The sequence below is a fragment of the Crinia signifera genome, chromosome 4 (assembly GCF_055691185.1).
Source record: "Crinia signifera chromosome 4, ASM5569118v1, whole genome shotgun sequence".
In the NCBI taxonomy this organism is placed as follows: domain Eukaryota; kingdom Metazoa; phylum Chordata; class Amphibia; order Anura; family Myobatrachidae; genus Crinia; species Crinia signifera.
In genome coordinates this window covers 297,074,870-297,093,080 of record NC_139220.1, presented here as the reverse complement: position 1 = coordinate 297,093,080, position 18,211 = coordinate 297,074,870, and the positions used below count along the sequence as shown (strand labels likewise).

Below are 18,211 nucleotides of genomic sequence, written 5' to 3'. Positions count from 1 at the left end.
CGCTGACCCTGCCCGCATCTCTCACTGCAGCTCCCCGGGAGTTGCATATGATAAATCGCATGGCGATTTATCATATGCAAAACTTGGCACATCAAGTGCCTAATCATGTGTGACCCCTCTTGGGCTGATCTATAGGGGTCCTTAGGCTTGTGTCCTTGTTACCTGCTCATAACCGCAGGCAAGTACAGCTGCCTTTCTTGGAGTTGTACGGTATTAGGGGTATTGTTTGCAGAAGGGGTGCGCAGCCCTGGCAGACTTCTGATCTCTTCCTATGCTTCTTATGGATGCTTGGGAGCTGATATTAGACACACTCCTTGGCATGAGTGGGGGAGGGCGGTCGGCAGCTTTCCGTGTGCGGAGCCAAGTATCTTGGTTGTGGGTTTCTCCGCTTAATGGGACTTTTTGTTTGTTTTGTTTTTTTATGTCTATTTGTACTCCTCCTTATACTCTATATTTCCTGACTGACACTTCACATAACACAGACTGTGGGTTTAAGTGGCACCCAACTCACGTCAGTTGTTTTTCCAAGAACTGCCACTGGGACTTCTGGCAACGTCTTATCAAGTGATCTGTAATGTGATGCCAGCAGCTTCCTTTATGCCTGTCTGTTGCCTGAGGTGTGCACACACTCGGCCAGGGGTCCTCAAACTATTTTGCTCTGGGACCCCATCAGACAATATAAATAATGACAGGACCCCAGCAAGTTACTGCAGAAGGTCATCACGTCACATGTGTAGTCAGCACACAGCACATACATGGCAGCAGTGTGGAGGCACAGAGTGAGGGGAGGAGACTGAAGTAACAGACAATTCAACAGCTTTTTCATACTCCTTGAATCACTGACTGAGATTAGAGAAGTCATCAGCCTGATGGTCAGCAACATGGAGTCGTGACCCCATGCTGAGAAGGTCAGGACCCACAGTTTGAGAACTCCTGAACTAGACAATGTGAACTATAGCGGTTTTTTTTTCTTAAAATTATCTTGCATTACATCAGGGGCTCGACAAACCCCAGGCGCCAGGTCACCACGGCGACCAGTTTCCTCCCTGGCGACCAGATCCTATGAGGGGTGTGGACTGCCGCCTGCCAAGGAGATAGGACAGTGGCAGTGTGTGTCAGCTCTGACCTATGCTTAAGGAGGCCACATAGCTGCTGAATGCTTATAGTAATGTAACCCCTGGCAGCATAGTGGAGATCTGGACCCCGCCTGCAGCATCCCGGAGATCCATAGACCCCCGCCGCATCACGGAGATCTTTAACGGTGTCCGCAGCAGCGTGACATCTGCGGTTCCCCCCGCACTCGGTCACTGACTGTTGTCAAACAGACGGTGCAGATATCCCTTCCCCCCTGCCGCATCCTGCACAGGACCGTCCTGCCTGGCCACTCAAAGCTGCGCAGCAGACACAGTCTCCAAATCCTGCTGCGGGGATGGATGGTTTGTGGGGTCTGCCGCAGAAGAGAGCGGCCACCTGCTACCCGCATTCGCACAGTGCCATCCGTCCCGCCCACTCAAAGCTCCAAGTCCTGCTGCGGGATGGAGGACATGCAGGCCCCACTGACTGCTCCTACTCCATTGTCTGGTGACACAAGCTGGGCACCGCAGTACAGAGGTATTCTTGGGGGTCGTGGTAGTACGTCCTTACAACTTATCTTATGTGTGTGCCATTACAACTTGTGTGTGTGTGTGTGTGTGTCTCAGGGTGCATTTACAATTTGTGTGTGTGTGTGCCCTTACAATTTATCTGTAAGTGTGCCCAAACATTTTGTGTGTGAGTGTGTGTCAGCGTGCCTATACCTTTTTTTTGTGTGTGTGTGTGTGTGTCAGTGTGCAAATTGTACAAGTTTTCAGTCAATTTTAAATTTGGGGGCGATTTTAGTTTGTCTGGCTCCGAGATTTTAGAAAAACGTGCCAAGCCCTGCATTGTGTCTAGTGTATCTGCACTACATAGTGACCGCTGCGCACTCCTTCTGGTCTTCCATTGGCTGTACATGGAGGATGCCTCGGAATGCAGAATGACCCGTGCTCCTCTGCCGGCACCCCCGCCGGGTCCCATCGTGCACAACCTCACTGGATACGCAGGTGTAATGTGTACCTGGTTCTAGACCAGTGCTTCTCACACTCGCAGTACATGCTTGAGCACAGGTCACTTGATCAGAATCGTAGTCATTTTGACTTAACCGGATGCGCTCAAGGGGCAAATCTCATGTCGACCGTACCATTGTCAAACAGATGCTTGTGTTGACCTTCCAACCCTGTCAACCTTAGCCATGTCAACCTATTTTATGTGTCGTCCTAAGCCATGTCAACCTTCATTGGTCAGCCCAATGACCCATGCCACTATTGTCCATAACAACCAATCAGATTCTACTTCTGATTTAGCACCTTCTAGAACAGGAATGGGGGAACCATCGCTGTCCTAGAAGAATAGAATCTGATTGGTTGCTATGGAAAACATCCCATCTTCAACAGAACTTCCATTTTAGTAAATCTACAGCAAGGCATGCTGGGATGTGTAGTTCATCAACAGCTTATTGCCCACCACTGCCTCGATGAGAACTGAGAAGCCCTGCTCTAGAGATCTGTAAGGAAGCAGCTGGTGTACTTACTGTACCTGTGGCCTGTAGAATCCTATATAAGGAATGCATCAATTACAGGTCTCCCACCATTGTTTTTTAAGTTTGAAAGGAGCAGTAGGGGCGTCTCCCGTAGCACCCAATCAGAATGTGATTCTTGCTGCTCTACATTGTACAAGATAAATGATGGCTAAAAGCTGATTAGTAACACCCTACTTTTTGCTTCTTAGAAATGTTTGTAAATCTACACCCCCCCCCCCCTCTTTCCCTGAGTAAGTGACTGAGCGCACAGTACGTGCTGTTTACAGCATGAATCACGCGTCCTTGTGCCTTGCTGAGTCATTGCCTTCGCCAGGGCTGGAATGTGCACTCTCGCCGGGTCGCTTATGTAAAGAGTATACCAGGAAAAACAAGACTGACAGACTTTGCTTCTGCCTTGCACCGTCATGCAGTCTGGCTATATTCTCAGCGGCCATAAACACACTTATCTGCACCTGCTAATGACAGTGGTGTGACTAACGAGTACTTGCTGCAGGCGTTGTCATAATTAGGAAATAAAATAGATTCAGAACTGCCAGGGGAATTTCCACACTTCGTGCTGCGGGCAGTGCTTTATCGTTGCCTCCCGTTCAGTTTTTGCAGCCTTAATGTGTCATACGGACTAGTAGAAATGTATTCAGCCACTAACTAATCTACTAGGGTTCTATGAAGAGGTTAGCAAAAACCTCGATAATGGAAATGCTGTAGATGTGATTTTCCTAGATTTCGCTAAAGCATTTGATACTGTGCCACACAAGTAGGGTGGCCAATCCCGGGATCGGGATCGGCGGGATCCCGGGATTTGGCCCCTAAAACACCGGGATTTCAATCCCGGGATTGGAGTTTCCAATCCCGGGATTTCGGGATTAGACTGCGCATGCGCAGTCTAATGCCGGCCAGCGTCTGAGCATGTGCTCAGACACTGCCCGGATTCTCCCTTTCCCGGCAGTACATCCTTGCGCAGCCTGACGAGTACAGAGGTCACGCTGCGCAGGCCAAGCAGCTGCACAGAGCCAGTGTGGCTCTGTGCAGCATGCGTTTGCCCCTGCCCACCAACCCGCCTGGCTCCCCAGAAGCACACCCCCGGCTCGCTACCCGCCCATCCACCCACCCTCCAGGACGGCTCCCCGCCCATCCGGCCGGCTCCCCGCCCATCCACCCGCCGGCTCCCCTGACACCCGCCAACCCACCCGGCTGCCTGGCTCCACAGACACCCGGCCGGCTGCCCACCCACACACCCGGCCGCACCGCACCCCTGCCCACATGTAAGTAAATATGCGGGCGGCCGGGGTGCGTTTTTTAAATTAGGGAAGCCAATCCCGGGATTCCGGGAATCCCGGGATTGGGCATTTTTCAATCCCGAAATCCGGGATTGAAAAAATGCTCCGGGATTGGCTTCCCTACACACAAGAGATTGATTAATAAAATGGAGAACCTAGGATTGGGTGAAAATATCTGCAGATGGGTACGGAATTGGCTATGTAATAGAGAACAAAGAGTGCTTGTGAATGGTGCCGTATCAGATATGATACCGGTACTAAGTGGAGTGCCCCAGGGTTCGGTTTTGGGGCCCATTTTGTTTAACAGTTTTATTAACGATATTGGGTTAGGGTTACTCAGCAATATATCCATCTTTGCGGACGATACAAAACTTAGCAAAGTCATCAAATCATCAGAAGATGTCACCATGCTTCAAAATGATCGTGCAATTCTAGATGAGTGGGCAAAAAAATGGAAGATGAGGTTCAATGTAGATGAATGTAAGGTTATGCACCTTGGGAGACACAACCAGTGTGCAAGTTACAACCTTAGCGGAGAGGAACTGGGTAATTCCATACTTGAAAAGGATCTAGGAGTCCAAATAGACAGCAAACTAGGATGTAGTGCCCATTGTAATGTAGCTACAAAAAAGGCCAACAAAATTCTGGCATGTATTAAGAGGGGAATGGAAACTAGGGACTCGAGGGTAATTATGCCACTATATAAAGCATTGGTGAGACCTCACCTAGAGTACGGAGTACAGTTCTGGGCCCCACACTATAAAAAGGACATCATAGAATTAGAAAAAGTCCAAAGGCGAGCAACAAAGCTTATTAGGGGAATGGAGAATTTAAGCTACGGGGAGAGATTAAGCAATTTGGGACTATTTACGGTACTTATGTAGTATCTGGGCGTCCGATTTTGTGATTGTATGCCTTACCTTAAGGCATACAATCAGATGCGATGCGATTCGATGCGATTTTGCATAGGATTCAATGTTAAGAAGGTCCTGTTCATTTCCCCACTATCCAAGTGGGCATAGAGTTGATTTTATATAGCGTGGCGAGCGGCCGCATATTTCTTAAAAAGTATTCTGTGTCCCCTCGCGGGGCTCGCTACGCTCGCCACGCTTCGGGCTCGGTGGCTCGCTACGCTCGCCACAGGTTTATATCCAACTCCATGCCCACTTGGATAGTGGGGAAAGGAAAAGGACCCCTTTTTCCCATTGAATTCTATGTTAAAATGGACTCAGACCATTTTAACATTGAATCCTATGGAAAAATCTTGACCATCGCATCGCATACGATTTGGTCGCATGCGATGCGATCCGATTTCTAAATCGGACGCCCAGATACTACATAAGTACCCTATTTACATTAGAAAAGAGACGTTTAAGGGGGGACATGCTCAACATGTACAAGTATATCAAGGGCCAATTTAAGGAACTGTCACACACCCTCTTTTCTACTAGAAATTAATCTAGGACACGAGGGCATGAGTATAGAATGAGTAGAAAGAATTTCTTTACGGTCAGAACAGTCAAACTCTGGAACTCTCTTCCCAGAGAGGTGGTAACGGCTGGCTCATTAAATGCGTTCAAGGCAAAGTTGGACAAACATTTACTGGAGAAAAACATCCATGGGTACAAAAAAGAAATATAATTTGTCTGTAAAATATCAGAACCTACCAAATCAGCAATGGATATCTATACCAGGTTGAACTAGATGGACGCAAGTCTTTTTTCAGCCTTACCTACTATGTACTATGATGTGTTTGTCTCTCCCCGGCAGACATGCAGAGTAGGGCAATTAGCACATGAGCTGGGCACCTGGCATACTACTGTTGTAGATCGGTGATTGACAGTCTGCTACTGCTTGGAGGAGGGAAGGGGGACGGTGACTGTCTCCATTTCCCAAACCCACGTTGCCACCATTGGGTAAGGGGTCGGGAGGAGTGACAAGGCTAGGATCTCCATGGAGGTGCTTTCCCGGCCACTTTGTCGGACATGTGGGCGCAACACCTCCTGCTGCATTACCATATATTTTATTACCAGCTATTTATATAGCGCACACATATTCCGCAGCGCATTACAGAGAATAGTTGAACAGTCACATCAGTCCCTGCCCCAGGGGAGCTTACAATCTATATTCCCTACCACATGTACATGCACACACAGACGTGCTAGGGTTAGTTTTGTTGGGAGCCAATTAACCTACCAATATATTTTGGGATTGTGGGAGGAAACTGGAGCACCCAAAGGAAACCCACACAGGTACGGGGAGAATAGACAAGCTCCACACAGTTAGAGCCATGGTGGGAATTAACCCATGACTTCAGCGCTGTGAGGCAGTAATGCTAACCATTACACCATCCATGCTGCCCACTATTGGATATAACCACTCAAATCACATCTGGATTAGGATGCCTGGCCAGATACCAGATCCCTGTTATCACTGATTACAGGTAAACCAGGTGCGATCAGTAGAGGGAATCCCTCAGAAGAGTTCTATTGATCTTTCCTTTCTGGTGTCTGGTAAAGCAGCAGGATTACAGCCAGTTTATCAGACCTGGGCGCTCTCACTCTTGAATGGAGAACCAAGGTGAAGATCTAGGGCGCTGTCACCATGGATAAAGTACTTGGCCATCTCTCTGTGAGCCAGCCGGGTCTATATAGCTTTGGGCCATTGCCTTATTGAGTTGGTTTAGGTGCTTGTGATATGCAATGTCCTCGCTGTATAGTTTGATCTATCAGACCAGACCGCATCCTGCTTTGATGTATATACCGCTTACTGGTGTAGTTACTTCTTCATATGAAAACAGTTCCTTTACAGGCTAAGTTTGAAACACGACAGGAGCTGATTGGTTGGCACTTTATCTCTCCCCAAGGTTTAGTAAATAGACCCCTAATTGTCACCACTTTTATATCTTGACAGTGTTTTTGGGAGGAGGTTGTGTTATAACCGGAGCAGTTCTGTGGTATAGTCACACGCACACTCTACAGTCTAATGACTCTCGCGCTTACTCCTTGTTTTCCTTTATGGCTGTCGCTCTGCTCTCACACTGTACTCTCTGTCCATCCCTCAGGTGTCCAAGCAGGAGGAGTTTTTCAACTTGTCCCGTTGCCAGCTGGTAAATCTCATCAGTCGGGATGACCTGAACGTACGCTGCGAGTCTGAAGTCTTCCATGCTTGTATAAACTGGGTCAAGTATGACTGTGAGAACCGAAGGCCCTTCATCCAGGCGCTGCTACGTGCCGTGCGCTGCCATTCCCTGACCCCAAACTTCCTCCAGCTGCAGCTTCAACGCTGTGAGCTCCTGCGCGGAGATACCCGTTGTCAGGACTACTTGTCCCAGATCTTCCAGGACCTCACCCTCCACAAACCTACAAGCCTTCAGCAAGGCAGGATCCCCAACGTCCCACAGTTCATCTACGTGGCTGGTGGCTACTTCCGCCATTCGCTCAACTTCCTGGAGGCGTACAACCCTATGGAGGGGGAGTGGCTTAGCTTGGCGCCCTTGGAGATGCCGCGCAGTGGGCTCGCTGGATGTGTACTGGGGGGTCTCTTTTATGCAGTGGGAGGCCGAAATAATGCCCCTGACTGTAATGAGGACTCAGATTCCATGGACTGCTACAATCCTATGAACAATCAGTGGTCTCCTTGTGCTTCTATGAGCGTGCCCAGGAACCGGGTGGGTGCCGGAGTCATAGATGGACAGATTTACGCAGTGGGTGGATCTCACGGGTGCCTGCATCATAACAGTGTGGAGAGGTGGGTGCTTATTATCATCTCTTCCTCCCCATTTACCTATGATTTAGCGTATTGCATTTTAGGATTTTAATTTTTTTAAAGTGTTTTGTCCTTTTTAGTATTGTTATAGTGTATATTAAGTGAAACAATAACTGCTGGATATAATGTACTTCTAGCCACACTTTTGTTTCTTGCATAGGAGGCTACTGGGGAATAGAGGTATTTTAATGCAGTTATCTATATGTGGACTTGAGTCAGGTGGCCCTGGGCCCATTATTTGCTGTATATGGTGGTTCTATTTAACTTACTTATTAACTGATTCTTATATAGTGCGACATATACAACAGTAATAGAACTAACAGACAGACCTAGAGGTAATGATTGTCCAAATTCCACTCCCCTATAGACCTATGTCTGAGATCAGGGACGGAAGCACAGATAAGGCCACGGGGGAGAGTGTGCTGTGAGTCACAGGGCTTGACCTTGCAGTGTACCCCAGTGTAAGCATGCCATGAATAGAGCCTGATAGGACACTGCGTCCAGGGAGCTGTCTGGAGGTCGGGGACAGCCATAGAAGCAGTGCTGCCCCTAATGATGGCATAATACTTGATGTTCTGCGGACCATAGTCCTTTCCGTGCCTGGTGGAGGGCACTCAGTACTGACGCCCTATGCAGATGTTTAATGCTGATAACGATTTTGCAGAAATGATTTCTCTCATAGTGCCCCAATGTATTCAGTGTTCTCTGTGCCAGTCACATCACCATGGCGTGGGTAGTGTCAGGCTGGCTGTACATGACTCTGTGATCTATTTGTGTAACCCGCCCTCCCGTCATTTGCAGGTCTCTATGTAAAGCGATGTTCTGCATATAACTGGCCCAGTGCCACAGTCCCATTACCCTGCACTTCCTGTAGCTGTGCGTACAGTGCCAGGCTGTCACTACTCAGCTCTTGTGTAAACCAAGCGTGACCTACTCTTGTATTATTTGCTTCCTCCTCTACTTCCTGATCTGTCACTGCGCTTTATATTCTGTGCCCATACAGCGTAAGTCCTGTTGTGCAGGAAACCCCCGTTCTCAGTGTCCTGTACCTATTACATACTGTAAGGGTAATCTGATCTCCCAGTATGGATAATATACCAGATTCTGCCCCTTGTGCTCAGGCCTGCATACAATAGGGCATTGGAGTTGACCCTGAGCCTTGATTGTTATCTATTGTTTGGTAAGATGGTTCCTGGCACATGGAGTCTTCATGTGCACATAGACAGATACTGCCCATCCCCTGGGCTAAAAGCTGCAGTTGCATGCCCACGCCAGTCACGGAAGTCTAACCTTCATACATCACTTCTGTCCCACAGATATGACCCTGAGAGAGATGAGTGGCAGCTTGTAGCACCAATGATGACCAAGCGGATTGGAGTGGGCGTGGCAGTGCTGAACAGGCTTCTCTACGCCGTTGGCGGCTTTGATGGGACAAACAGACTAAGCTCTGCGGAGTGTTATTACCCGGAGACTGATGAGTGGAAGGACATCGCTCCTATGAACGTTGTGCGCAGCGGTGCGGGTGAGTCATCAGAGCGGTAGAATGCTCCGATATCCAGCCGCGGAACAGATGCTTGGAACTACAACTATTATTTGTACATGTCATATATATCATATATACTGTATACTGACAGACGCTCGATCAGTTTAGTGATATCACTAGATCTGGACTACATGTTGTCCCTATCTGGTCGGGGCATTCACATGGAGCGGTCTGTGCTTCATTTCTAAGGGATTTAGTCGGAATTGCTTAGAAAATGGGCTAAAATCACCCAGTGTGTATGCCCCGTTAGTAGAATTGAGAGATCTTGCTTAGACACATGACCAGGCCGACCTGAGTGTTTCATGATTTATTTGATCGTATCGCTCGTAGTCGTCTCTCTTCTGCAATGTGCTGCGCCCTGACCATTTTGTAAGCTTCTAAATACGCCCTGTTCTTTTATGTCGCCCTGCTGCCAAGAGCACCAACCTGAGCCTGCCCCACAGCGCTCGCCAATCACGTGATATGCACGCAAAGTCGCGATCTATGGGCTGCCACACTACATTTCCCATAGTGCCCTATGAGTGCAACACTCCCCCTTTCGCATGCGTACTCGGTGGAGTCCTTCATCCAAAGAAGCCCAGTTAGCCTGATACAGAGGTAAATTGCTTCGCTGGAACCGTGTGTATCGCACCCTTAGTAATAGTAAGAGAGAGAGAGAGGGTGGGCAGGAGCAGCAAGCACGCGGTTGTGTGAGTGTTGGGGGTGCACCCTGCCCTACTGAACGCATTACACTAATTGGAGGTCCATGTTAACAGTTGTCGACAACCCAAAAAGTGAAAAACTCATGTCGACCTTTTCATTTGTCTACCTTTTGACCCTGCCGACCTATTTTATGTTGACCTTTTTCATGTACAGCTATTGACTATCTATCTAATAATCCGCACCCGGAAATTGTGTAATGTCGAATGCAGCTGTTACCATCATGGACCAGGCATATATCCGGTAGGGGTTAGGAATGCAGAGAGCAGCTGTATTTTTGGGTTTAATTCAGATTGTCTGTATACATATAAATCCTATGCAGAACTCGGCTCCCGGCGAGTGATCTGGTGAGATCCGCTTGCAGGGTGATCCTCAGGAGCAGCACCAGGATCTCGCAGGAGGCGTCTTATTGCCTAAACTCACCTATTGGGCCCCAGCTGCTTCCTTGTGGCTCTGCAGTTCCTTATTCACATGGGCCCTCTGCTCGCTCACTTGTTCTTGCCTGTTGTTAATCCTGTTTTGTGGCCTTTGTTAGGTGGGTCATTTGAAATTTTATTTACCCCTAAATTGTTTGGGGTTTGAGTTGGCAGATGTTTCATTATCCTAGTGTTGGCATTGGGTGAAGAGCAGTCAGGCTGCTCAGTAAACGGTCACAGCTTTAGAAACCTTTCAATGTCTTCCCCCAAATCCCGCGTCACCATATATATCGGATCTCCTCCATCGCCAGCAGTGAATAAAGCAGAGGTAACCTTTGGACTCCTCGCATGTCCCAGTAAGGCGAGTTGTAAAAATGATCACTAATGAGTAACCAAAATGTACACGTTACACGTTCTCTTATTAATGTGTGCACGTCTTTGTCTCGTGTTTGCAGGGGCATGTGCGCTTGATACATGCGTGTACGCGATGGGAGGCTATGATGGAAGGGACCAGCTGAACAGTGTGGAGAAATACGATGTGGAGAAAGACCACTGGAGCTTTGTGGCCCCAATGGCACACCGTCGGAGCGCACTCGGGGTCACCGTCCATCAAGGAAGGATCTATGTACTAGGTATCTGCTCTGGAGGAGATGAAAGGTTGGGTGGATGGTTTGGGATGTCTAATAAAAATGACACCCCTAGGAAGGATCTATAGGCTAGATCAGTGCTCCTCATCTCCAGTCCTCAGGACATGCTAGCAGTGCATGGTTTCCGTATTTCCCTGCTGGCGCACAGGAGTATTCATCACTGACCTATTTCCATTGTGATTCTGTGAGACTGTGAAAACATGCACTGCCAACATGTACAAAGGTCTGGATTTAAGAAGAACTGGACTGGATATCTGCCCCAGAGGACACAGAAGGATAGGTAGCTTCTTCATGCTGACTAGTAATAGAAATATCTCATGAAGGATCTATAGACCAGGTAACTGCACTGGAGCAGGGAGAAGCCTGGCTGGCTCTCTCAGGCTGACCAGTAACATGATGACATCGGGAAGTGTCTATAGACTATTGGTATCTGTTCTCAGGAGACAGAAGACTGGCTGGCTCAGGCTGACCAGTAACATGATGACATCGGGAAGTGTCTATAGACTATTGGTATCTGTTCTTAGGAGACAGAAGCATGGCTGGCTCAGGCTGACCAGTAACATGATGACATCGGGAAGTGTCTATAGACTATTGGTATCTGTTCTCAGGAGACAGAAGCCTGGCTGGCTCAGGCTGACCAGTAACATGATGACATCGGGACGGATCTATAGACTATTGGTATCTGTTCTTTGGAGACAGAAGCCTGGCTGGCTCAGGCTGACCAGTAACATGATGACATCAGGAAGGATCTATAGACTATTGGTATCTGTTCTTAGGAGACAGAAGCCTGGCTGGCTCAGGCTGACCAGTAACATGATGACATCGGGACGGATCTATAGACTATTGGTATCTGTTCTTAGGAGACAGAAGCCTGGCTGGCTCAGGCTGACCAGGAACATGACAAACTAAGGAAGTATCTATGTATTAGGTTATTGAGCTGGAATGATGGGTAGATGTTTAGGCTAACAAATTTCAATTGCATGGCCTATAGTTGGAAAGGTTACAGCAGTCACATACTTCAAATACTCCTATTTCTTTAGTCCTAAATAATCAATTTGTATATAGGAGTTTTTAGGGTTTTTCATGTGTGTTTCACACTTAGGCCATTATTCTGGTTTACTCGCAAAGGCAAATTCCTTCTCTAATGGACAAAACCATGTGCACTGCAGGGGGGTGGGGGGAGGGAGAGCGAGTTAGATTTGGGTAAGTTATTTTGTTTCTGTGCAGGGAAAATACTGACTGATTTATTATTACACTGCAATATAGATCTCACTATGAAGTAAAACCCCACCCAAATCTAATTCTCTCTGCACATGTTGGGGGAAATTTACTAAAGGAAATTTGTAAAAAAAAATTGTATCCAGAAATACACTTTTTTTTTACATTTACTATCCTGAAAATACGGCTATTCGTATTGATAGCACATCAATACGAATACGAATTGCCGTATTTTCAGGATAGTAAATGTAAAAAAAAGTGTATTTCTGGATACAAATACACCTATTTTTTTTTACAAATTTCCTTTAGTAAATTTCCCCCGTTATATCTGCCCCACCAGCAGTGCACATGGTTTTATCCATTTGAGAAGGAATTTGCCTTTGCGAGTGAACCAGAATAAAGGCCTTAGTTCCTGACGTTGTAGTACTGATGGCTCATAAGGATTCTGGTAAATGTGATGATAGTCACTGTTCTTCCCAAGCTCACCAACCACTTCATACGTCTGCCTAATCTATCATTGGTTTTGCTTCCCTGTTCTTAAGGTGGATATGACGGGAACACATTCTTGGACAGTGTGGAATGTTATGACCCCGCCCAGGATGTATGGACAGAGGTGACCCATATGATGTCGGGCCGCAGCGGCGTGGGAGTGGCAATCACCATGGAGCCATGCCGCAAAACTCAGTGTGGGAGCATCTTCCCGGAGAAATCGAGGGAGGAGACCCCGCAGGACAGACTCCGAGGTGAATGCATCTTCTCCTCAAGCTGCAAAAAGTAGCAGAGGGGGTCGGACGTTTAACAAAACGTACACGAGAAAAACTGCTCAGTGTTAATGAACATTTTGGGTAATTTCTTTATTCTACCTTGTGGAGGAGGGGGGGGGGGGGGCATTGTTTCTACAGTACAATAAAATAAAATCCCAGGTGCCATGAAAGTGTAAGATACCCTCATTACTGTGTGACTCGGCCTCTCCTACCAGCGACCCTTCCACTACCCAACCATTGATTGCGATCTGGTATATATTAAGGTTTAAAGTATCCTTTTATTTTTGTTTGTTGCTCAGCAATAAATACAACTGTACTAGAAGTAATTCGGGCTGAAACATATAAATGATCATTTGAAAGTGCAATGTTTCATATATACAGTATATATATTTATCATGGCTGCTGGAATTCAGTGGCAAAATAATATTAATTATTTTATCGTGAAAATTTCTGATGTGTTTTTTCCCGTTTACAGTAATTGTTAGATTTAAAGAAAATAGGGATCCCACACATCCTCCTACTGGGTCAATATCCTACATATCTGATACATTAAAAGTTCATACACAGCGTGTATGGATAACGATGATGGGGAAAATCGCTAGACTGGAAACCGCTCTTTGCAGTGATTTTCCTCTGGGTGGACGGCTTTCCATAGCAGGACGATATAGAAAGCCGTCCACGCCGTAATACCAGCAGTATGGCGGCGGTAATCAGCACTCACTGCTCATCACTGCCACGTACACACTGGGCGGCATTTTGAGCTTACAACGGAGCTGCTTTCAGCTCCAGTCGCCCAGTATGTATGGGCCTTAATTAACACCAATCTGAAAGTCTGCAATGGCTTTTAGTATTCTTATGTATCCAGACTGTATAAATAAATAATAAGCAAGCATACAGTTTACATTTCTATAATCTGATTTAGACGGGAAAATACATTATTTACTAAAGCTTCTAAAAAAAAAAAAATAGAGGAGTTGCCCATAGCAACCTGTCAGTTTCTACAATAACTACTATTTACCTTGCACATCCAAGAACAGTGATACAGTCACTGAAATCTGATTGGCTGGTATGGGGGCGCCAAAGCCACTCCTTCCTGTTTAGAAATGTGATTAAATCTCCCCTTGGTCAGTGGCTATTAGTCCACTAAGGTGGATTGGCAGAGATGGTGCCATCTATATGACGGACTCCAACAGCAGAAACTACACGTATGCCGGCATTGTATACGATCTCACATCATTAAAGTGGTGTGAAAAACCGGCAGTTGGGTAACGGCGGTTGGGAATGTAGTGACTTTCACTTAGAGATATGATTGGTTACTGGATAGGAAAATGCTGACACACTCTTTTCAGCATTAGATGCACTTTATATTAAAAAACACAAAACAAAAAAAAGTTCCCCATAAGTTTATTTACCCCACTTTTGTGACTGTCCACCTTTTTTTTTTTTTGAAGTCTGTGACTTAAAAATTGAAGTATTCTTGTTAAATGTTATAGGTGAATGTATATATTTGATATATTTAATTTTATTATGTATTTCCTTGACAAAGACGTATTGCATCTGCAGTGACTGCTCAAACGCACATCCGCTAGGTGCAGGGGGCCCGTAGAATGTGGGGGAATACATTGTAAGGCAGAATATGACCGTTTCCCAACACTGAGCTGTGGAACGGGCAAATGTATAAAATGACCAATTGGAAATTCTCTACTTCAAATAAAATCATTGCCATTGTTCTGAGACTCCGTACTAGTCATACAAATACCCCCCTGTAATGGCACCCCAGGGTGCCCCGTCTATGGGGACATGTCACCCGTGCTAAGATATTCCCGCACTCGGGAAGAGGTCTGGTTCTAACTAAATCCATACATCTAGATGGGGATGATAAGCATTTAGAATTGGTCCAGCCAAATAGCTTGTTCCTATTTCATAAATAAGTTTATTCCCATTTTTGTGGAGTATTTCTATTCTTTTACAGTGAAAGAATAATAGTCTCAAGGGTTCCGTGTATGGTCTGACGCAGCCATATAATCTCTTTAGCCATGTTGGAACTTGTGTAACCCACCTAGACTTTGGTTACATAGTTCCCACCCCTATTGACACCTGAACCCCACCTGGACAATACACTTGTTTCAAGACTAATTCTCCATTTTGAATTCTTGCCAAGAGCCCCGCACCCTGAATGTTTATACAGACCTGTATGTAATGTACATATTTACAGATATATATAGCACTTATTTTAACTAGTAACATTTTATTTTCCAAGAGCTGCAATGCTGCTTTTAATACAATGTGTATATAGATCTCTCTGTATACTGACACGGTCTGTGTCACCTGTGTATTGTACAGCTCTATTTTATTGGCAACTTTCACCTGTAATTTAACTCTGTTTTCAATATAAACCTGTCATTTAATGAAAGCCTGCTCTCTTATTTCTTCCCGTGTGGAACCATTGGTCTCTTACCATCATGAAACATCATTGTCCGGCGTTTTCACACTTCATGACCTTTTCTTGTTTGACAAAGGACGGTTTATGTGACCGATAATGCGCTATGACTGGAAAACCAGGTGGCTGGGCAAACTGTGGGCCTCATTTAGGCAGACGTTCCTGGTTGGAAAATAAATGCAGATCCCCAGATCCATCCACATGCTACACTGTATCCAGCCCTATGGTTGGTGCTAATAATAATACATTAATTTACAAAATTAAATACAGGTAGAGTATCCCTTAACCGTAGATCCCTTATCCAAAATATTCCGAAAACTGTAGGTTTTCAGAATATTTCTGGATTTTTTTTCCCCCTCCCCAACCACCTTTTTTATACGCACCTTGTCCCACGGCAGCCATCCGAATCCTCTTCAGCGGCATCCCCGGTCCCAAGGATGCATTACGCAGGTGCGCCGCCGCACCCGCGCAATGCATCCTTGGAACCGGTGATGGATCCGGATAGTTGCCGGGGGACCTTCAGGGAACCAGGTAAGTGCAGTATGTAAAACATTATATATTCCAAAATAATCCCTTGTCCACAATGTTTGTGGTCTCGAGCAATTCGGATAACGGATACTCAACCTGTAGCATAATACAGAGGTTTATATTTACAAAAAGAAATAAAGAAACTAATAAACCTAATACAGGATTGAGGCAGCCATGTTGGATGATGTGTACTTATCCTTTTCCTATTGACGAAAGCGCCAGACGAGGCAGCCTGCACTACATCAGTTACACTGGGGCGAGTAGGGAATGGCTGGAGACACAAAATGGAGCTACAGACTACTAAAGTGAGAGGCCGGGTCCTTACGAAATCATCACACACACCAAGTATGTTTTTAGGGAGGTTTGGTCACGTTTCGCATATGCGCCAAGCTTGCTTGTGCCTGGTGGGGAATGCCATCTTTCGCATTCTGGAGTTTGGCCTCAGCAGCTAAAGCCATAGAAACATAGAATTTTACGGCAGATAAGAACCATTTGGCCCATCTAGTCTGCCCCTTTTTTACCCTTCAGGTAAACTCAACCCTTTTTAATCCTTATTTCTTTGTAAGGATATTCATATGCCTATCCCAAGCATGTTTAAATTGTTCTACTGTCTTAGCCTCTACCACCTCTGATGGGAGGCTATTCCACTTATCCACTACTATTTCTGTGAACTAATTCTTTCTAACATTTCCCCTGAACCTACCTCCCTCCAGTTTCAGTGCATGTCCTCGTGTTTTATTACTTGTTTTCCTTTGAAGAAAATTTCCCACCTGTACTATGTTAAAACCCTTGATATATTTGAAGATTTCTATCATGTCCCCCCTTTCCCTTCTCTGCTCCAAACTATACATGTTAAGATCTTTTAGTCTATCCAGGTAAGTTTTGTGATGTAGGCCATGAACCATTTTAGTTGCCCTTCTTTGTACACTCTCCAATGTATTTATATCCTTCTGAAGATATGGCCTCCAGAACTGGACACAGTATTCCAGATGAGGTCGTACCAATGACCTATAAAGTGGCATTATTACGTCTTTTTTTCTGCTACTGATTCCTCTCCCTATGCAACCAAGCATCTGACTAGCCTACCTCATTGCTTTGTTACATTGACTCCCTGCCTTTAAGTCACTTGAAATAGTGACTCCTAGATCTCTTTCCTCCTCAGTAGTTTCCATTATAGTACCCTTGATACTATATTGAGCCTTTGGGTTTTTGAGTCCCAAGTGCATAATTTTGCATTTTTTAGCATTAAACTGTAGTTGCCATTCTCTTGACCAATTCTCAAGTTTACTTAGATCATCAGTCATTTGATTTACCCCTCCTGGTGTGTCTTCTCTGTTGCATATCTTTGTATCATCTGCAAAAAGGCATACTTTCCCTTCAATACCATTTGCAATGTCACTAACAAAGATATTAAAGAGCACTGGTCCAAGTACAGGTCCCTGGGGTACTTCACTGGTAACATGTCCCTCCATAGAATGCACTCCATTTATGACAACTGTCTGTTTCCTATCCTGCAACCAGGTTCTTATCCATTTAATTGTTTTATAATCCAATCCCACACTTTCAAGTTTATTTAGCAGCCTGCGATGTGGGACAGTGTCAAATGCCTTACTAAAGTCTAGATATGCCACATCTACAGCCCCCCCTTCATCTAGTATTTTGGTCACGGAGTCAAAAAAGTCAATGAGACTTGTTTGGCATGATCTCCCTGCAGTAAAACCATGCTGTTTTGGATCCTGTAAGTTGTTTAATTTAAGATATTCCACTATTCTTTCTTTTAATAGTGTTTCCATTATTTTCCCTACTACTGATGTAAGGCTCACTGGTCTGTAGTTACTTGCTTATTCTTTGCTTCCGCTTTTTTGCAGTGGAACTACATTTGCTTTTCTCCAGTCCTCTGGAACTGCACCTGTATCTAGTGACTGGTTGAATAAATCTGTTAATGGCTCTACCAACACATCTTTTAGTTCTTTTAGTATCCTTGGATGCACTCCGTCTGGCCCCATTGATTTATCCACTTTCAGTCTTGAAAGTTCTGTTAGGACTTTCTCCCTAGTAAATGTACCTCCATTATGAATGTCCTTGCAACTTAACTGTGGTCCATTCCCTTCTCCTTCTATAGTGAATACAGAGCAAAAGTAATTATTTAGATGATCTGCAATTGCCTTGTCTCCCTCCACCAAATTCTCAGTGTCTGTCCGCAGTCTTATTATTCCTCCATTTGATTTTCTCCTTTCACTTATATACTTAAAAAAAGTTTTGTTTCCTTTATCTACCGACTGAGCCATTTTCTC

The 18,211-nt window shown here is 45.6% G+C and overlaps 1 protein-coding gene across 4 annotated transcripts in view; it reads left to right on the top strand.

Annotated features, from left to right (window-relative positions):
* The window catches only part of KEAP1 (kelch like ECH associated protein 1), a 77,335-nt gene extending 61,973 nt beyond the window's left edge, over positions 1-15,362 (top strand). For all 4 annotated transcript variants that reach the window (XM_083185111.1, XM_083185110.1, XM_083185113.1 and 1 more), the window contains 4 exons: positions 6,959-7,644; positions 8,979-9,184; positions 10,776-10,952; positions 12,728-15,362. In XM_083185111.1, coding sequence (XP_083041237.1) covers positions 6,959-7,644; positions 8,979-9,184; positions 10,776-10,952; positions 12,728-12,963 — 1,305 coding nt within the window. In that variant the 3' untranslated portion in view covers positions 12,964-15,362. The remainder of the gene's footprint in view (positions 1-6,958; positions 7,645-8,978; positions 9,185-10,775; positions 10,953-12,727) is intronic.
* Positions 15,363-18,211: the final 2,849 nt, after the last annotated feature.